Source organism: Eubalaena glacialis, chromosome 2, assembly GCF_028564815.1.
Source record: "Eubalaena glacialis isolate mEubGla1 chromosome 2, mEubGla1.1.hap2.+ XY, whole genome shotgun sequence".
Classification (NCBI taxonomy): Eukaryota; Metazoa; Chordata; class Mammalia; order Artiodactyla; family Balaenidae; genus Eubalaena; species Eubalaena glacialis.
The window spans coordinates 64,268,464-64,285,202 of record NC_083717.1 but is presented as its reverse complement, the minus strand read 5'-3'; the positions used below and the strand labels follow the sequence as shown (position 1 = coordinate 64,285,202).

The 16,739-nt window shown below is 49.9% G+C and overlaps 1 protein-coding gene across 1 annotated transcript in view; it reads right to left on the bottom strand.

Annotated features, from left to right (window-relative positions):
- Positions 1–1,444: 1,444 nt before the first annotated feature.
- HEXA (hexosaminidase subunit alpha) overlaps positions 1,445–16,739 on the bottom strand; it is a 38,787-nt gene continuing 23,492 nt past the window's right edge. Inside the window, exons 2-14 of the mRNA XM_061180103.1 lie at positions 12,780–12,872; positions 11,009–11,074; positions 9,339–9,385; positions 8,716–8,826; positions 7,745–7,846; positions 7,124–7,256; positions 6,017–6,197; positions 5,003–5,089; positions 4,673–4,745; positions 3,844–4,027; positions 3,586–3,676; positions 2,784–2,888; positions 1,445–1,687 (exon numbers count right to left, since the gene is read on the bottom strand). Of these exons, the coding sequence (XP_061036086.1) occupies positions 1,624–1,687; positions 2,784–2,888; positions 3,586–3,676; positions 3,844–4,027; positions 4,673–4,745; positions 5,003–5,089; positions 6,017–6,197; positions 7,124–7,256; positions 7,745–7,846; positions 8,716–8,826; positions 9,339–9,385; positions 11,009–11,074; positions 12,780–12,872 (1,337 nt within the window). The 3' untranslated portion in view covers positions 1,445–1,623. The remainder of the gene's footprint in view (positions 1,688–2,783; positions 2,889–3,585; positions 3,677–3,843; positions 4,028–4,672; positions 4,746–5,002; positions 5,090–6,016; positions 6,198–7,123; positions 7,257–7,744; positions 7,847–8,715; positions 8,827–9,338; positions 9,386–11,008; positions 11,075–12,779; positions 12,873–16,739) is intronic.

Here is a 16,739-nt window from a genome sequence, read left to right as displayed (position 1 = left end):
GACAAGTAAGAAATCATAGACCTTTACTGCTTTAATACAAGTGTTTTCATGGTCTCTTCCTTCATTGACTTGAGGCTTACAATTTAGTGTCTGATCTTTTTATTTAACATTATCCCAAACAATAGCAATATTCCAGTTATGATCAGGAAGGAAGCAGGGGCACTTGAAGTATAGCAGCATTTCTGCAGGGTCCTTGCCTGGGACTACCCCAAAGGCTTCTCCGGGTAATAGAGAGTAAGCGTGCTGCTTTGGTGGGTACAGATAGTAGAGCCTTAACTCGTGTCTCTCCAGGCCAGGGCCCTGGGCTCGGCTTATCTGGGCTGTGTGAATACCCTTTCCCTAGAGGATTCTGCAGGTAGAAGGTGCCCAACCTGCCCCTATGGTAACAGTGCAAGAAGGCCAGGCTGGTGTACGTCCAACCAAGTCCCCAAAGGGGACTTGATCAAGGGACTGAAGGATGCTATTTAAGGACCAAATTTTACTGAGATCCCTTCTCAGGCCTGCCTTCCCCAAGTTTCTGTATCCACTAGATTGGAAACTTTCTGAAAGAAATGCCTGGGACCTCTCCTTTGTCCTTCCAGCCTAGGACCAGGTAACAGAAAAAAATGGTCAAAGAAATTGTCATCTAAAACAGCTGCTGTCCACTACTGCCCAGCCTCTGGGCTGCACTGTCACTTATGAACATGAAACCACTAGGGGGCAGTCTGGGTCCACGATGAGCCAGTTCCTCCTAAGGAAAACTGGTCAACTTATGCAAAGACACTCTTCCAGAGCTGCATGCCCACCTCTTGGTCCTCCAGGGGCTTCCCTCTCATGGTCTCAGCTGTGCCATCAATTCTCTGAGAAGATGCTATTGGACTGAAAATGGGTGGGAGGAGGGGTGGAAGTTGCTGCCATTTTGGGGAGTTGACCAGGGCCTCTGGGGACTAAGTTCTTCAAATTCTTGGCACCTACCACAGTGCCAAGACCATAGTATGTGTTCAATATTTAATAATGGTTGCATGCAATTGAAGTAACAAGAAACCCAAAGCAGAAGAAAAGCTCTAGGGGAGGGAAGTTTGTGAGTATGCATGGGGGAGGGGCTATTCTGTGACCAGGTTGGGGCTGGAGCCCCTGCTGCTTCCCAGAACTTCTTTGGTCCCCTACGGTGTCTTCTGTATACAGAAACCTTGGAGGGCTAAGTGATGAGTCTAAGGATGGGGTATGTGTCTGGACTATGTGTGGGGTTGGAGAGGCATCATAACTCAGGCAGAGCAGGACAGCACAAAGGCTACGGGTTTCATTCCCAGCCCTCAACTTATAAGATCCCTCCAGGGGCAGATACTGAGCCCAACCTGGCTGGGCCCTGCTGAGCCCTATCACCCTCAGGGGCAGAAGGCCAGTTCTGGCAGCTCCCTTACCCTAGGGCCACTCACATTTTTTTCACACAGGTAATCCACATTCATTATAGAAAAACGCCACATCACTCTTTATTGGACACCAGCACCAACACCAGCCCCCTTGTCTCCAGGCACACAGGCACGTGGGCAAGGGGCCCCGTCCCCCGGGTGGGGTACAGTGGAAGCCTGGCCTTGCTACCGCTCTCCTAGGGCCAGCACCCTCCTCGGTGCCTGGGGTACTTGCTCAGGTTTGTTCAAACTCCACGTCACAGTAGCCTACGCTGAGGGGCTGCGCCTGGACACCCCGCCTGCGAGAGGACGTAAAGAAACAGGGCGAGATGAGCCCCTCGGAAGGGGGTCGGTCTTGGGCCCCAGCAACATCTTCTCCACCACAACCAATGGTGTCCCCTTCCCCCAGTTCAGTGGATTTCAAACTGCCACTAGACACCAAAATTTCTTGGGGGGGGGGGTCTCACTTCCAGAGATTCTTGCTTGGGGTGGGGCAGTGTGTTGGCAAGAATCTGCAATCTGGACAGGTGCCTCAGGTGATTTTGATACAGGGACATCCCGGAACCTTGAGTAACACCTCCGTATTTCTAACTTGCCTGTTTCTGTGCCCCAGCCCCAAATAACTCGGTCCCTTTAGAAAACAGGTGGATGCCTAAGGGGTGCCCAGTGCTCCTGGCCCACTGAGCCCCCATTAATGGCTCTAAAACTCTGTAAATGTGGCGGGCGGGGGGGGGGAGGGAACCGAGGCACTGTCCAGCCCATGCACAGGGTGTGGACATGAAATCCCATCCTTAGGTCTCAGCCTCACAAGTTCCAGGACCTGACCAATCTCCTTAGGGTACCTCTAGGCATGCCTCCTTTATTACCCAAATAAGTTATGTGCTCGGAGATGGTAACGAACTAGTTCAAAGTCGCCCAGTAGATTACAGACAGTTGAGGCTTAGTCCCCACCTTGCTTGGCTCTCAGCCTGGGACTCCGCTCTCTACTAGGCTGTTTCCCCTAGGGCCTCAAGACCTAGTAAGTCAATGAATCAGGGAAATGACCATCTTACGCAGGCCCATCCTAACAGGGGCACAGGTATCATGAGAACCCATACAAGCATGGCCATGGCTACGAGCGCAGACTCTGAAGTCAGCCTGGTTCATATCCTGGTTCTGAGCAACTTTGGGCAAGTTACTTAACTGCTCTGTGCCTCAGCTGCCTACCTCTGAAATGGGGATAAAACTACATCCCCCTTATAGGGTTATGGTAAAGATTCAATGAAGCAATGCTGGCAGAGGGCTGAGCGCAGGGCTTGCCACACACAGTATGCCCCTGCAAGTGTTAGCTATTATCAGTATTCTTTTCCTGTCAGTCGGGGTCCTCAGCCCCCAACCTGCCCATGGCCTGCGTACCTCAGCAGCTCACAGCGGAAGTGTGCCAAACGTTTATAGGCAAAGTCCAGGTCGGTCACCATCTTGTTGCTCCACAGCCTCTCGGCAACAGCCCCTGCTCTAGGCCTGCAGGAAAGGGGACACGCACCAGGTTGGGCCCTGGATTCCTGGCAAGGGTGCTGGACACCCACAGCCTCTTGTTTAGGCACCCTGGACTAGCTCGGAGCCAAGGGACGTGATCGACACCTTAATCAGAGTGACAGCCGGCTGGAGGGCTCACAGGGACTTCTAGGGCCCAGCTTCATCTTCAGTAAAATGGGGATCGTGATCCCATCTCCTCCTCTCCCAAACACATGGGAACCAGAGTACGTCTTAAAGGCATCGTGAACAGTTACTGACAGTGGCCGCAGCAGCTGTTCTCAAAATGTAAACTCTACACACCCAACCAGACTTGGTGAGGGGCTGCAGCCTCTGAGGAGACAGCATAGAGGAGTCTTATCACAGGGCCATGCACTTCAGGGTTGGATCCTGAGCAGGCCATCCCGAAAGCAACATTCTTTCAACGTGCTCTCCAGGACTCCTTATCTCTATCTGTGAAATGGGGACAACAGTCTCCATCCGACACACCTAATGGGCTGGAGGAGCAAATATGCAAGTCAGGCGGGAGGTGACTTACATACAAACAGGGGCAACACTGCGATGCCCCTTCTCTCCCAGGCCTGAAAGGAGGGTGCTCGGCTCGGGGAGGCTGGACGGGATTGAGCCTGTGAGGGAGAGCCCACGCCCACAGGCCCAACCCTCCACGTCCCCAGGAAGCCCTTACCAGAGCCTGGGGACCAGGTTGGTGCTGTCCACATACTCTCCCCACATGCAGGCCTCTCCGCCGATCACCAGAGCCCTCTGCTCAGGGCCACCTGAGGGAAAACGAGCAACCACAGGCCTCTACCACCTTCCCAACGTGGCCCTCTCCTCAGATACGTCGTTTCGTCTCTTGACCTGCAATGTCCAGCCCAGACTCTCCCGCCTCCCGCCCTGTACCCCACTCAGCCGCCTTTGGCAGCAAGGAGAGCGCCCTGTTTACCTTCAAATGCCAGTGGCTCCACCATGTAGATCTTCTTCCAGTCAGGGCCATAAGTTATGTGGTTCAGGTACCAGGGGGCAGAGAGCAGGGCCCGGAAGCCGGCACTGGTGACCAGTTCCATCTCCTTCATGTACCTTACAGGCATCTCTTCTCGCCATACCTGGATGACTGTGTCTGGCTGAACCTGTCACGAAAGGTCAAAGGGCAGTAGGAGATTCCCGGGCCACATTGTTACGCAAGCAACCCAGGCCAAGGGGTGTGTTCTCCCTCTGCTCCCCAGCAGCAAAGCATTTCTCTGTGACTGCTAACCACTGAGCTTCTAGCCCGGTGCAGAGGCCGAGGGCCCCACAGGCCCTAGGAGAGCTCCCTGCTGCCTCTCCCCCAGTCCTTCTGCAGCTTCCCTGTCTACACTGAGATAGTAACACCAGCTGTGAGCTAAGGGAGACAAGCAGTGGGGCCCAGAGCTACCATGTCCAAGCATCTCCAGATGCTTCTGAGGACGGGACGAGGTTCCTGCAGAGCCCCTGACGTGGCAGGAAGCTGGGATCTTACTGCTCAACAATGAAGGAGGAGGTAGCCCTGCTCGCAGACCTGGAAGATCCTAGTCTATGACACAGACAGGAAAACCCAACCCATCATGCCAGTCTCAGGAAGCCCAAGTAACCTAGCAGCAGAAATAACTCAATCAGTTCATAGGGAGGGAAGACAGATGGAGGCTCTGACACCCACACCCAGGGCTCAGACCTCTGTACCCGCCCAGGAGCAGGGAAGGGATGGGAGACCAGGGGGAGGCACCGAGGGTGGCCTCTTCTCTCTGCCCCTGGCTCACCTTTACTTTATTATCAAACACCTCCTGCCACACCACGTAGCCCTTGCCATAGGCAGAGACAATGTCCAGCAGCCTAGAGAGTAAAGAGAATGTCTGCTCAGTTCAGACAGGCTCTGTGCTACAGGTGCCAGTGCCCTGGGGGCTGAGACTGGTTAGGGGCCCATTCCTGACTGACCAGTTGGGAATCGACCACTCCAACGAAAGGACATGACAAAGGACCCCTTCAGGGGCCCAGAGAGTGGTCCAGCAGGTCCTGGTCCTGCTATGGAAAGACAGGACTCCACAGGAGTTGACCCCCAGGGACCCTGCCCACCGTCCTTCCTTCCTCACGTCTGGATGTAGAAGGACTCCAGCTTCTTGAAGTCCTCACCAAAGCCTTTCTTCTTCATAAAGGCCTGGATATCTGGGTTGGACTTCCTGAATCCCAAAAGAAAATGAAGATTAATTCTTTTGACATCCTCAAAGCCCAGAGCTTGGGGATGTGTCACCTGGCCTCCCACAACTCCTTCTTTTCACCTGAAAAACCAATCGACTGAGGATCTCAAGAGGCCACAAATTTGGGAGGTGTGGCTAAACAAAGCTAAATGAAGGGGGCCACTGACATAGGCTGAGAAAGGCTGAGTCTGGATCTGAAGAGCTTCAAGTTCACCCTCAAAGAGAACACATATCAATCTCTCTGGGCTATGACACGTGGCTCTGAGGTCTTGGCTTGGGGCTCTGGCACACTGGATTCTGGCTTCTGTCTCTTACCTCCCACACCCTGGGCATAGTCTGCTTTTCCCTTAATATTTATTCTTTATTCCAGTTGGATACAAGCATTGCTGTCTGTCACCCACTGCAGCTCCCTTACCCCACAAGGTCTACATTTTGTTTTTTCCCTCCTCCACTCTTTCCTCAGATCCAGCGCTAATGCCCACTTCGCCAAGAAGCCCCTGAGCCTCTTTTGAGCTAAGCAGATCTGAGGGTTGGAAGCTTACAATATAATACTAACTAGACACTGTCATATATTAGCCTCGAATTCATATGTGTCCTGTCTCTTCAACCAGACTATTTTAAACTGTCAAAAGCAGGGATTGTTTTTCTCTATCCTGATTTTTCCAAGACAATTCTGTGCCCAGAGCTGGTTTTTCTGTAAATATCTCAAGGGTATAACAAGAGGAAAGGAGAGTTTCACGTTCACAGGCTTGCCAAAATCAGGTAGGGCCTCTCTGTAGGTGGAGAGAGAAAAGCCATCAGGATGGAGACAGATGAGGAACACCTGAGACAGGTAGCTTCTCACGGGCTAACCTCTACTCTGAGTAGGCAGTTCATCAGGCCAGGATGGGAAGGTCACAGGGCTCATACCAGCAGGTGAAATCAACCTCATCTCCTCCAAGGTGAAGATAAAAATCTGGGAAGACAGAGCTGATCTCCAAGAAGAAGGTGCTCATGAACTCATAGGTATTGTTGAGAGCGGGATTCACTGGCCCAAAGGTGCCAGAAGGGTGAGACCCAGAGTAGCAAGGAGTTAATAATCCAGGGACACCTAAGGCAATAGAGAACCTCAAACTAGTGTCACAAATACACAGACCCCACATACAGTCATATACATGGTGACAATCATGTTCACAGACATTACACGCACCCAGATAGGAACACTCAGGCATTCACAGACACTGGTAATTATGAGCATTTAGTGACAATCAAAGAAATACAAATATGTCCACAATCATACACAGACAACTGTCACACACACACTCCTGCCTTGACACACTCTTCCAGCAGCGGTCACCTTTGCTCCCAAAGTCTGCCCTCACGTAACCTATGGGCAGAAAAGCAGAGAGCCTGATCCAGCAAAACTGGCAAAATCTTTCTTCCACTCTAGGGCACAACAACCTACAAGGGCATCATGAGGCAAGGACATCTGAGAAGAATTTGCCCTTTTTTTTTTTGGCTGCATTGGGTCTTTGTTGCTGTGCACAGGCTTTCCCTAGTTGCAGAGAGCAGGGGCTACTCTTCGTTGCGGTGCATGAGCCTCTCATTACGGTGGCTTCTCTTGTTGCAGAGCACAGGCTCTAGGTACACAGGCTTCAGTAGTTGTGGCTCGCAGGCTCAGTAGTTGTGGCTCGCGGGCTCTAGGGCACAGGCTCAGTAGTTGTGGCGCACGGGCTTAGTTGCTCCGCAGCATGTGGGATCTTCCTGGACCAGGGCTCGAACCCGTGTCCCCTGCATTGGCAGGCGGATTCTTAACCACTGCGCCACCAGGGAAGTCCCTGCCCATATCTTAACAGTAAGAAGAGGCCTCCTTCACCCAAAGTAAATTCTGCCTATCTAAATTCCCAGTGGAAAAAGTTGATGGAAAACATTCTTCCAGAGACCAAGGCTGAGGCATGCTACATCCAAGAGACAATATCCTAAAGTCCCACTGAGGGGAATCAGTAGACTCCCACCAACTCCAGACATTATTCTTACCTGGTCCCCATGACAGAGTGTGGCCAGGAGTGTCGAACTCTGCCAACACACGGATACCCCGAAGCCGCGCATATTCAATCACCTCCTTCACATCCTGTGCTGTGTAGATGTGGGTGGCAGGGTTGTAGGACCCCTGAAAGGCACAAAACACCATTCAGGATCTCATTTCCTGAAGGCTAGCAGAGGAAAGGATATTCAAAATGCCTTCTGGACCCCCTGGATATCAGAAAATCTACCAACAGCCCTTTGGTATCAGGGGTTGTCTTCAAGGAACTTTATCATAATTTCCCACAAGCTATCACATCTACTGTCTTATCTCAGTGCCGTGATGCCAGTGAGATGAATAAGGTAGTTATTATGCCCAGCTAACCAAATACAGATAAATAAAAAGAAGATGGGACCAGGAGAGATTCTCTCCTGAAGGTCACAGAGCAAATTAACGGTGTAGTTTGGACTTGAACTCAGGTCTCCTGACTCCAAATCCAGTGCCCGCCCCCTATATGTCAGTGTGTCCCTAAAACTGGCTGGTTAGGAGGAGAGCTGGTGTCCTTGCTAGCAGGGCACCATAGCCAGGTTCAGACTTCAAGCCATCAACTTGGTCTGGGCGAAATCAAGGCATACCTTTTTGGTGAGGTCTGGAAAAGTGAAGCTCTCATATGGGAAGGAAGAGTCATCGACCAGATGCCAGTGGAACACGTTGAATTTATTGTACGCCATGACATCCTGTAGGTCAGAGCACGTACTGTTAACTCAGCACAACTTCTCCAGCTTCAGCCTTAAGCTGGCAGGCTGCTCCACACACTTTACTAGGCTCGACCTGCCCAGCTTCCTGCTAAGTGTTCACAGGTTCTCCCTATCAAACCTTCCCATCGGGTTGTGCCTGGCGTGGAGGGAAGAGGAAGACCCTGCACTTCCAAAGATGGCTGACAGAAGTAGTATCTCCTCTTTGGGGGATGAGTTATGGTCACATCAAGAGGAGGGCTGCAGCTCCATGGTACCCTAGGGTCTTCAGAAAGCCCCACAATACCCTGAAAACTAGTATTTCCTCCTGCCATTTGTTTTGGGTTGTCTGACTAGTGTTTATCCAAACTGTGAGGTCTGTTGTGAATTTAGTAGCCCCATAATCCATAAATCTCAGATGCCAAAACTGGTGGATGTGTCCACTTCTTTGGTTCCATCAGGAGAGCAAAGGAAAAGTTAGACACGTGAGCTAGATCAGCAACTGTCAGGTAAGACTGCCCATCAAATTCGAGACAGTTAGGAACATCCCCAGCTAAGGCTTTTGAACATCTCTTTCCTATGACTTTGTACTAACTAAAGTTAGCTCTGCTCAGTCAAAGAAGTCAATTCCCCAAACCACTTCCTGCATCGCTGGAGATAGCCTGGACATTGGTCCTCAGTAGTGGGGTAGGTTTAAATCACTCTTGTTATTTTTTTGAATCTTGGAGCAGGTCATCTTTTACATTTTTCCCAGGAGCTCATAAAGTTATGCACATTCTCTCTGTAACTCTTTAAGAATATGGCACCTGATCTATCTGTTGTCCCATTACCCCAGAACCCTGAGGGCAAAGAAGGCCTTAAGGCCTGGGTACCAGAGTGTTCAGGATGCTAGCCAGTGGCAGGTAATGGCGAGACGTATCCAACAACAAGCCCCGGTGAGGGAAGCGGGGGAAGTCCTCAATCTCCGTCTTGTTGATATAGAACTGTGTGGACCAAACACTGAACATGTTAAGATTCAAAGGAAATTCACCAGTGGGGTGGAGGGGGATGAGAAAAGTCTTCCAAGATCCCTGAAAAGCCAACCTGTGACTGTTCTGCAGGGTAACTGTCTCCACAAACACCGCACACCTCTACCTCAATGACCATAAGCAGGTACCTGTCCAGAGAGCAACTGTCCCGTGCCAGCCAAATACAGCTGTCCCACATACCACTCAGCCCACACATTCCAGAATTTCACTGACTGTTAATATTTTCTTCAAAGCAGTGTGGTCTCAAGGTCATTACTAAACAATGACCCAGGGGAACTAAGTTATACCCCAACTGGCAAAATCTACCAAACCAGTTTCCACCCGTATCTCCTTGAATACTCTTTTTTGGGGACATCTCAAGCCACCAGGACTCTGTTTAAGGCAAAATAAGATATTTCCAGGACTCTCAACATTGGGAGCAAACCCCAGAGATTTAAAAGGAGCCCTTTTTGAGGGCCCACACTCACCGTGCCCTCAGGAGATCTGCAAACAAGCTGGCTAAAAGTCTCCAGACCTGCAGGGAAGTAGAGAGGCAGATGTAAAGACTTAGGGAGGTGGGTAAAGAGTTGGAACCATTTGGAAGGTTCCCATGTGGCACAGCACAGTGCTTGGGCACACAGTGAGAGGGGATCTAGTGTAGGCTTGATGGTTCTCAACAGTTACGAAAAGGGGATATTAGGAAGCCAGTATCTATTTTTACTCTGTATTTTATTTTGGGAGATGGCAGCGTAAGGGGTTTTTGTGCCCCTCCTAGCAATACACTAACCCACATGCCTCTTATCTATACTTCCTAAGCCTTGAATTTACAAAGATTTAAGAAGAGAGGCCAAGATGTGTGCCCATGAGGACAGACGCAGGGACAAGCCAGCTCACAAGGGGTTAAAGCTTTCCATGGATAATACCCATCATGAGCTAAGGGAGCTGAGAAAAAGGGGCCCCCAATCTGCTGCCCCTTCACTTCTCCCAGACTGAATTGTGAGAATGTGATAATTGACTTGAGTTTCATTAACTCAACGAGATCATAAACTTGTGGGTCCACAGCTGGACTTAGAAGACAAAGAAGCCTCCACTTTTCCTCTTCAGAGCCTGAGAAGAGAACCAGCTATAGGGAGCTGAGGTGTGGCAGGCAGCAACTGCCCCAGAAGACTGGACACAGACTCCTAGATTCCAGCAAAGCCCAAGGGCAGGCATGCTGAGTCCAGAGCACTAGATGTTCTCAACAGCTGGGGCCTCACTTCTGAAAATCCAGCAGAAGCCCTGTGAAGGATTCCCAGAATCCTAAATTTTCAGAATTTAAGAATCTGTGAGACTTTCATGGTCACTCAGTAGCTCATTTGAGGCAGACTTCCAGTGTACCATCTGGGCTTCTCTCCAGTCTGACTCCGACGCCTAGCACTCGGGGTCCCAGATCTCCCCTACCTTAACCTGCCTAATCGTTAACACCCACACAACAGCTACAAGAAGTAGAAAGGGGAGTTGGCATGCTGTTTCTCCGAAACACAGGGGAGGGGAGGGGAGGAGGAGCTAGAGAACAAAGACAAACCAAAACAAGGTTTGGAATTCAGTGAGAATTTCTCTCATCATTCACCAGCAGACCTTTTACCAAAAGTGGCAGAGTTGTTTGGCTAAGTCTGTATCTAGGGACCGAATACCTTTTCACTAAGCCAAGAAGAAGGGCAGGGGGGCCTATCACCCGTTAGCTAGCAAAGTCCTCATTTTCTCCCCAAATAATAGAGTTCTACATATTTTACCACTCTTTACCTCTTTTTTGACATTTATCTATTCCTTTTGATCTAGTTTTTAAAGAACCTTTCCAATCATGTGTCTGAAATGAGAGCTGAACAAGCAGTGCTTGTGGTAGAGTGGGCCCCTCTCCCCAGCTGCCTGCCCCCTGCTTCCCCAGAGCACCTGCCCAGGGGAGTGGCTGCCCCTGCACAGGCTGACACCTGTCAACTTCTGCAGACAGCTGTAAGAATACTCCCTTCAGGGAGCTGGGGAAATACTCCAACTGGTCCATAAAGCAAGCTTCCTAAGGTGGGGGTGTTCGCTGGGCCCCCAGTCTTGCCCCCTACCCCACCAGGGCCGACCTTCCCACATCATCCTTCTCTCTCTCCCAGCGTCAGCCCCATCTTGTTACCTCGGAGGGCGCCCCAGACAGTCTCTGAGAGGAGGAAACACTGCTCATCATTTACGGTCAGGGTGTCTGAAATGACAGAAATGACCCCATTTGGTTAAGGATTTCTACCCTCAGATTACAATCACATGTTCTGTGCAAATCCCTGGATTAGAAAATAACAACAACAGTATGGAGGTTCCTTAAAAAACTAAAAATAGAATTACCATATGACCCAGCAATCCCACTACTGGGCATATACCTAGAGAAAACCATAATTCAAAAAGACACATGCACCCCAATGTTCATTGCAGCACTATTTACAATAGCCAGGACATGGAAGCAACATAAATGTCCACTGACAGACGAATGGATAAAGAAGATGTGGTATATATATACTATGGAATATTACTCAGCCATAAAAAGAACGAAATTGGGTCATTTGTAGAGACATGAATGGACCTAGAGACTGTCATACAGAGTGAAGTAAGTCAGAAAGAGAAAAAACAAATATCGTGTATTAACGCATATATGTGGAATCTAGAAAAATGGTACAGATGAACCGGTTTGCAAGGCAGAAATAGAGACACAGATGTAGAGAACAAACGTATGGACACCAAGGGGGAAAGCAGGGAGGGGGGGTGGTGGTGGTGGGATGAATTGGGAGATTGGGATTGACATATATACACTAATATGTATAAAATAGATGAATAAGAATCTGCTGTATAAAAAAATAAAATAAAATTCAAAAAAAGAGAAAAAGATAAGCTGTCATCCATGTGGATTTTTCCCTGTTATATATGGATAGTTCTCTTTCATTTAGGAATAAAAATGCAATATATTATAAAACAAAAAATAACAACAAGGGACTTCCCTGGTGGGCCAGTGGTTAAGATTCCACACTTCCACTACAGGGGGTGTGGGTCTGATCCCTGGCTGGGGAACTAAGATCCCATATGCCTCATGGCGCGGCCAAAAAAAAAACACAACAAAAGATAACATTTTTTTTTCTTTCAAAGAGGAGGCGTTGCCTGAGCAAGCAAGGCTGCACTCAGGCCTGGGGCCAGAGCGGGAGGGTGGTCACCCAGTGGCTCCGAGCCCCTGGAAGACAGTGTGTGAGGAGGGGCAGGCTGGTACAGATTCCTCTACAAAGCACCACCCACCCTGTGGGTCAGTTTCCCCACCAGAAACATAATTCCTGCCAGGCTTTAGCTCCAAGTATGAAGGGGAGAGGGATGCTTGGAGGGGTGAGTCTAGGTTACGACGTTCCCAGAGCCTTTGAAATCACCCTCCTGTCCCTTTGTCTCCAAGCTTCAGCTACTCCATCAGGAATGTAAGGAAGAAGCCAAGACCTGAATGTTCACTTTGCAGACTGAGACGTCCCCAAATGCCGCTGCTCAGGGAAGACGGGTGGCAGCCACAGAACCAACGCCTTGACTTCATCTCGTTTCAAATGGCCAAAAACTCCTTCTCTTCCCAGGGTAGGGTCTCTTAGAGAAAATCAGCAAAGTGTACAAGTTCCTAAAATGCCAGTGGGATTATATTCAGTCCAGAAGGCATGTGTCCTGTGGGACTCAGTGAATAGCCAGTGTGATGTTCACAGCCAACTGTCAGATGCTGGTTAGACTGCACAGGAAAAATTCACCTTTGACGGCTCTGGGCACTTGGTGAGCCCTGGTCCCCACACTCATGGAGGGCTCCAGGCGTAGCATCCGCAACTTAGGCCAGGCCTTCCGGAGTTACAGCTCCAGACAAGTGCTTTCTCTTCTCGAACAGGGAACAAGGTGGTACTTACAATTCTCCACAGACTCCAAAGAAGGAAACTGGTCACATCCAGGAGTGACGACAAGGATAACCAACGAATTCTTCTCTGACGTATGCCGTTTTCCTGCAAGGACAGGATGAACTCAGTGAGGCTGACCTGCCACGAGAAACAACAGGCAAAACTAAGGCCCTACAGAAGGGTTGCTGGCTCTGGTCCCTTCAGCTTGTGTGCTTGTGGTAAGGGGGAGGGGACGGATCTGCCCTTGGCACTGCCTAGTCGTCTGTTCAACTTGGTCACTTCGGTCGTGCTCCGCTCTCCCCAGTAACCCGCCTGGCCCGTGTATGACTGACCTGGCAGCAGCTCTCGGTAACCGGGCTGTTTCTGACTTGTAGAGGCCAAGCACATGATTCCAGGACCTCAACAACTGCTTCTGAACTAAAGGTGGCTCTAGAGTACTGCTAGTCAAAGCGTGGTCTGCAAATTAGCTGCTGATGTGCAAACGGTGTTACTGGTGGGTCACCAGATAGGAAGCTTATATGACTCCAGAATGTGAGGCAACTATGTCAGAGCAAACACACTGTTTAGGTCTAACAATTTTTCATAACAAGGTTTTCTTGTTGAAGGGAACAGTTTTACGTTCTGGTGCATATGCTTCTCATCTCATTGCAGACTGGCACTTGAAGTAGCACTGCTCTGGAGGGCTCCAGATGAAAGCTTCCAACTTTGTAAAAGCTCAGGAGCTAATGTGACCAGATGAAGCAGATGACAGGAGGATCTTCTATGCAAAGGAGGCCTGAGATGACCTAGCGGGCACTCCAGCAAAGGTACGTGGCCACCAGCCCATCCTGCTTCCTTCCTCCTCTTCCCAAACAGGTTCTCTGTCCAAGGCAGACTTCTTCCCAACAGCGGAAAGCCACCCAGTAGGAGACAACATACTACCTAATATAGTTCAACAGATCCCAGTCTATGCAGAAAACAAAAAAAAAAGCCAAAATCAAAACACTAATGTACTGTCTCCTCCCACCCTCCCACTGGTTCTTCTCCATGACCTTCAGGGTGGTTCTGATTGTACCGCTCCAAGCCTGAACCTCAGTGAACTCCCACTCTCTATTCTTTTTCTGGAGCCACATTCATCCCCACTGACACCACAACATCCACGACTTCCTATGGAACTATAAAGTCAGGGGTAGGATGGTCTGGCAAAAAGCAGGGAGAGAGGAATCAGAACCAAATTGGAATCCCAAATGTTATCTAACTCTAGGCAGAAGGAACCCAGGAGCCTTGAACCATCTCAAGGAAGCCTGCTCAAATCTCCTGATCACTACACCACATGGCTGCATCTTGGCTTTCAGGCCGGCCAGGAAGCAAGCCAATCAGGGGCCCTTTCCCACCATAATAAGCAAACATATTCTTTCCCCTGCCTGTAAATACCCTGTTGCCCCACACTAATACCTGCTTAAACCCTGGAGGCAGAAGAGAATTTGAGGCTATTCTGGGACAGGTGAACTCACAACTCCATTCTAAACCCTGAAGTCTCATCCCCACAACATAGAAGGACAACCAGACTTTCAGGGCGGAGAGCACGCTCAAAGCAGAATGTGCAGGGCCATCCCAAGCTCTCTAAGCAGACAGGCCATCTCTACAAATCCCAAAGACCAAGGAGGACTTCACTGAGAGGCAGGCGTGAAGAAAACTATAAAAGAATATCCCTCCTTAAACCACGGCCTCATCCCTTGTCTCCTTATCCCCACCTGACCCCACAAATCGTGGAGCCCCAATATCATCGTGTGGAGAGCTCATGTGCACATCTACCCAGGTGGGCATGCAAAAGAGGACAAAAGTCCTGAGCTGTAGTCTTAATCCTCTGGACCTCAGTCTACCAAATTGAGGAGAAATCACAACTATTCATATGCAACTGCCACGGTCACTGTCCTGATGACGAGAGAGGCTGCACAAACACCAGGTTTATCTGAACTTACTTAGAAGACAAGAAAACATCTACCTGCTGTTGTTATTATATTTTTGTTTTTCTAAAACACACCTATACTCCATTCTCTAAATCCATGGTCTTTTAGTGGGGAAGGTCCCAGACTCCTTCGAAGATCTGACAAAAATGAAAGGATTTTTCCCCTAGAACAATGCCCTTAATTTAAGGGCTCATCCCTCCACCCCTGACCACCAACCTCATGGTGAAGAAGCCCTGTCCTAAGTGCTCTCAGTGACTCATGTGGGTTTGGGCTGATAAAGAAGACACAGAGGGCTTCCCTGGTGGCTCAGTGGTTAGGAATCTGCCTGCCAATGCAGGGGACATGGGTTCGGGCCCTGGTCTGGGAGGATCCCACATGCCGTGGAGCGGCTAAGCCCGTGAGCCACAACTACTGAGCCTGCGTGTTTGGAGCCTGTGCTCCGGAACAGGAGAGGCCACGACAGTAAGAGGCCCGCGCACCGCGATGAAGAGTGGCCCCCGCTCGCCGCAACTGGAGAAGGCCCTCGCACAGAAACGAAGACCCAACACAGCCAAAAATAAAAAAAAAAAAAAAAGAAGACACAGAGTCATGGCTGCTGCTTAAACAAGCTTTGAGGAGGAAGGACCAGGGGAGGCAGTGATGTGAGAGCTGGCAAAACAGGAGGGACACTGGGTCATTTAAAAGGATGTAAATAGAGACCATCATTGTGGTTTTCCGCCTCCAAGTTGCCACTCTGAAGAGAACAGGAAATAGGCAGGGGACAAGCCAGCCGCCTCTACAAACACCCACATACCCTGCACTGGGAAGAACTGAGGTGTGGGAAGCAGGGTCTGGCAAAGAGCCTGCTCACCAGCAATCGCACGGGAACACTCGCAATGAGCCCGGGCGGGACAGCAGGAAATTCTGAAGCCTCAAGTGCTCAGGAAGCAGCATGGAAAACAGAGCACTGAGCTGGGAGATCAGGAAGGGTTAGCTCTGGTTCTGGTCCTGCTGCTGCCAAGCAGAGCGAGTCTCGGGGCTCCCACTTCCTCCCCGGTAAACAATGGCAGGGTGGGACCAGGTCCCAGCTGCTCCTCCTCAGAGCCAGTACTTCATGATTCCACAGACAGATCACATACTCCGGGGTCCCATTCTAGACCACTGCTCCCATCTCTGCAGCTCCCTCATCCCCCTGCTTTCATGGAAGCCTGCTCTTTTCTTTGGGTTCACTGAAAAGTTCGTATTTTTTTAAATTTAAGAAGTTAAAAAAATTCAAACAGCCCAGAAGTGTTTACAGCAAAAAGAAAAAAAAGGTTATCTTTGGCACCCCTCTTCTTCTCTGAAGAGATAACCATGGTTAGTCTTCTACCCTTGTGCCCCCTTTTTAGCACAATTTAGCCTTATTCATCACAGGTCAGCTCTGGATGTGGAACTCGAGAACAAGGGAACCCTAGACCCTTTTACTACCAAAATCCCGCTGTTGAACTTTGTCCAGATGCCAGTACTATGATCCTTCCATTTCCTTTCTGTTCTCAGTCCTCTCCCATCCTCACTTCCTTCACTGCTGCCCTAGATGTGGTGAACCATCACCTCAAACACAATCTAGCCAATACTCTCAACAGCCTGTCCCTGTCTTTGGTTGCACACAGTGGGCAAAACCCTCAACCTGGATCAATCTAACATCTGCCTTCCGTGCACCTAATCCTGGTCTCTCATCTTGGCTGGGCCCTTGATGCCAATCATGAAAATCTGCTTCTCCACCACTGCTTTTTTCTATTCTCTGCAACAGCTATTTCAGACTGGTACCACTTTCTTCAAGTCCATAACTGGATCACAACCTCCTTTACTCTCAGCTGACAATCAGCAGACAATCATCCACCTCTACCTTCCCTGCTCCTCCCTGACAAAAATACCTGCAACACACACCTGGTCTTTACCTTCTCCTTTTCCTACCTCGGTGGAAGGGGCTTCCCTTCACCTGTGCTCTGCAACTCTCCTCAGGCTCCTCTTGTATAAGTTATCTCCCTTTCCCCCCAAATCTTCA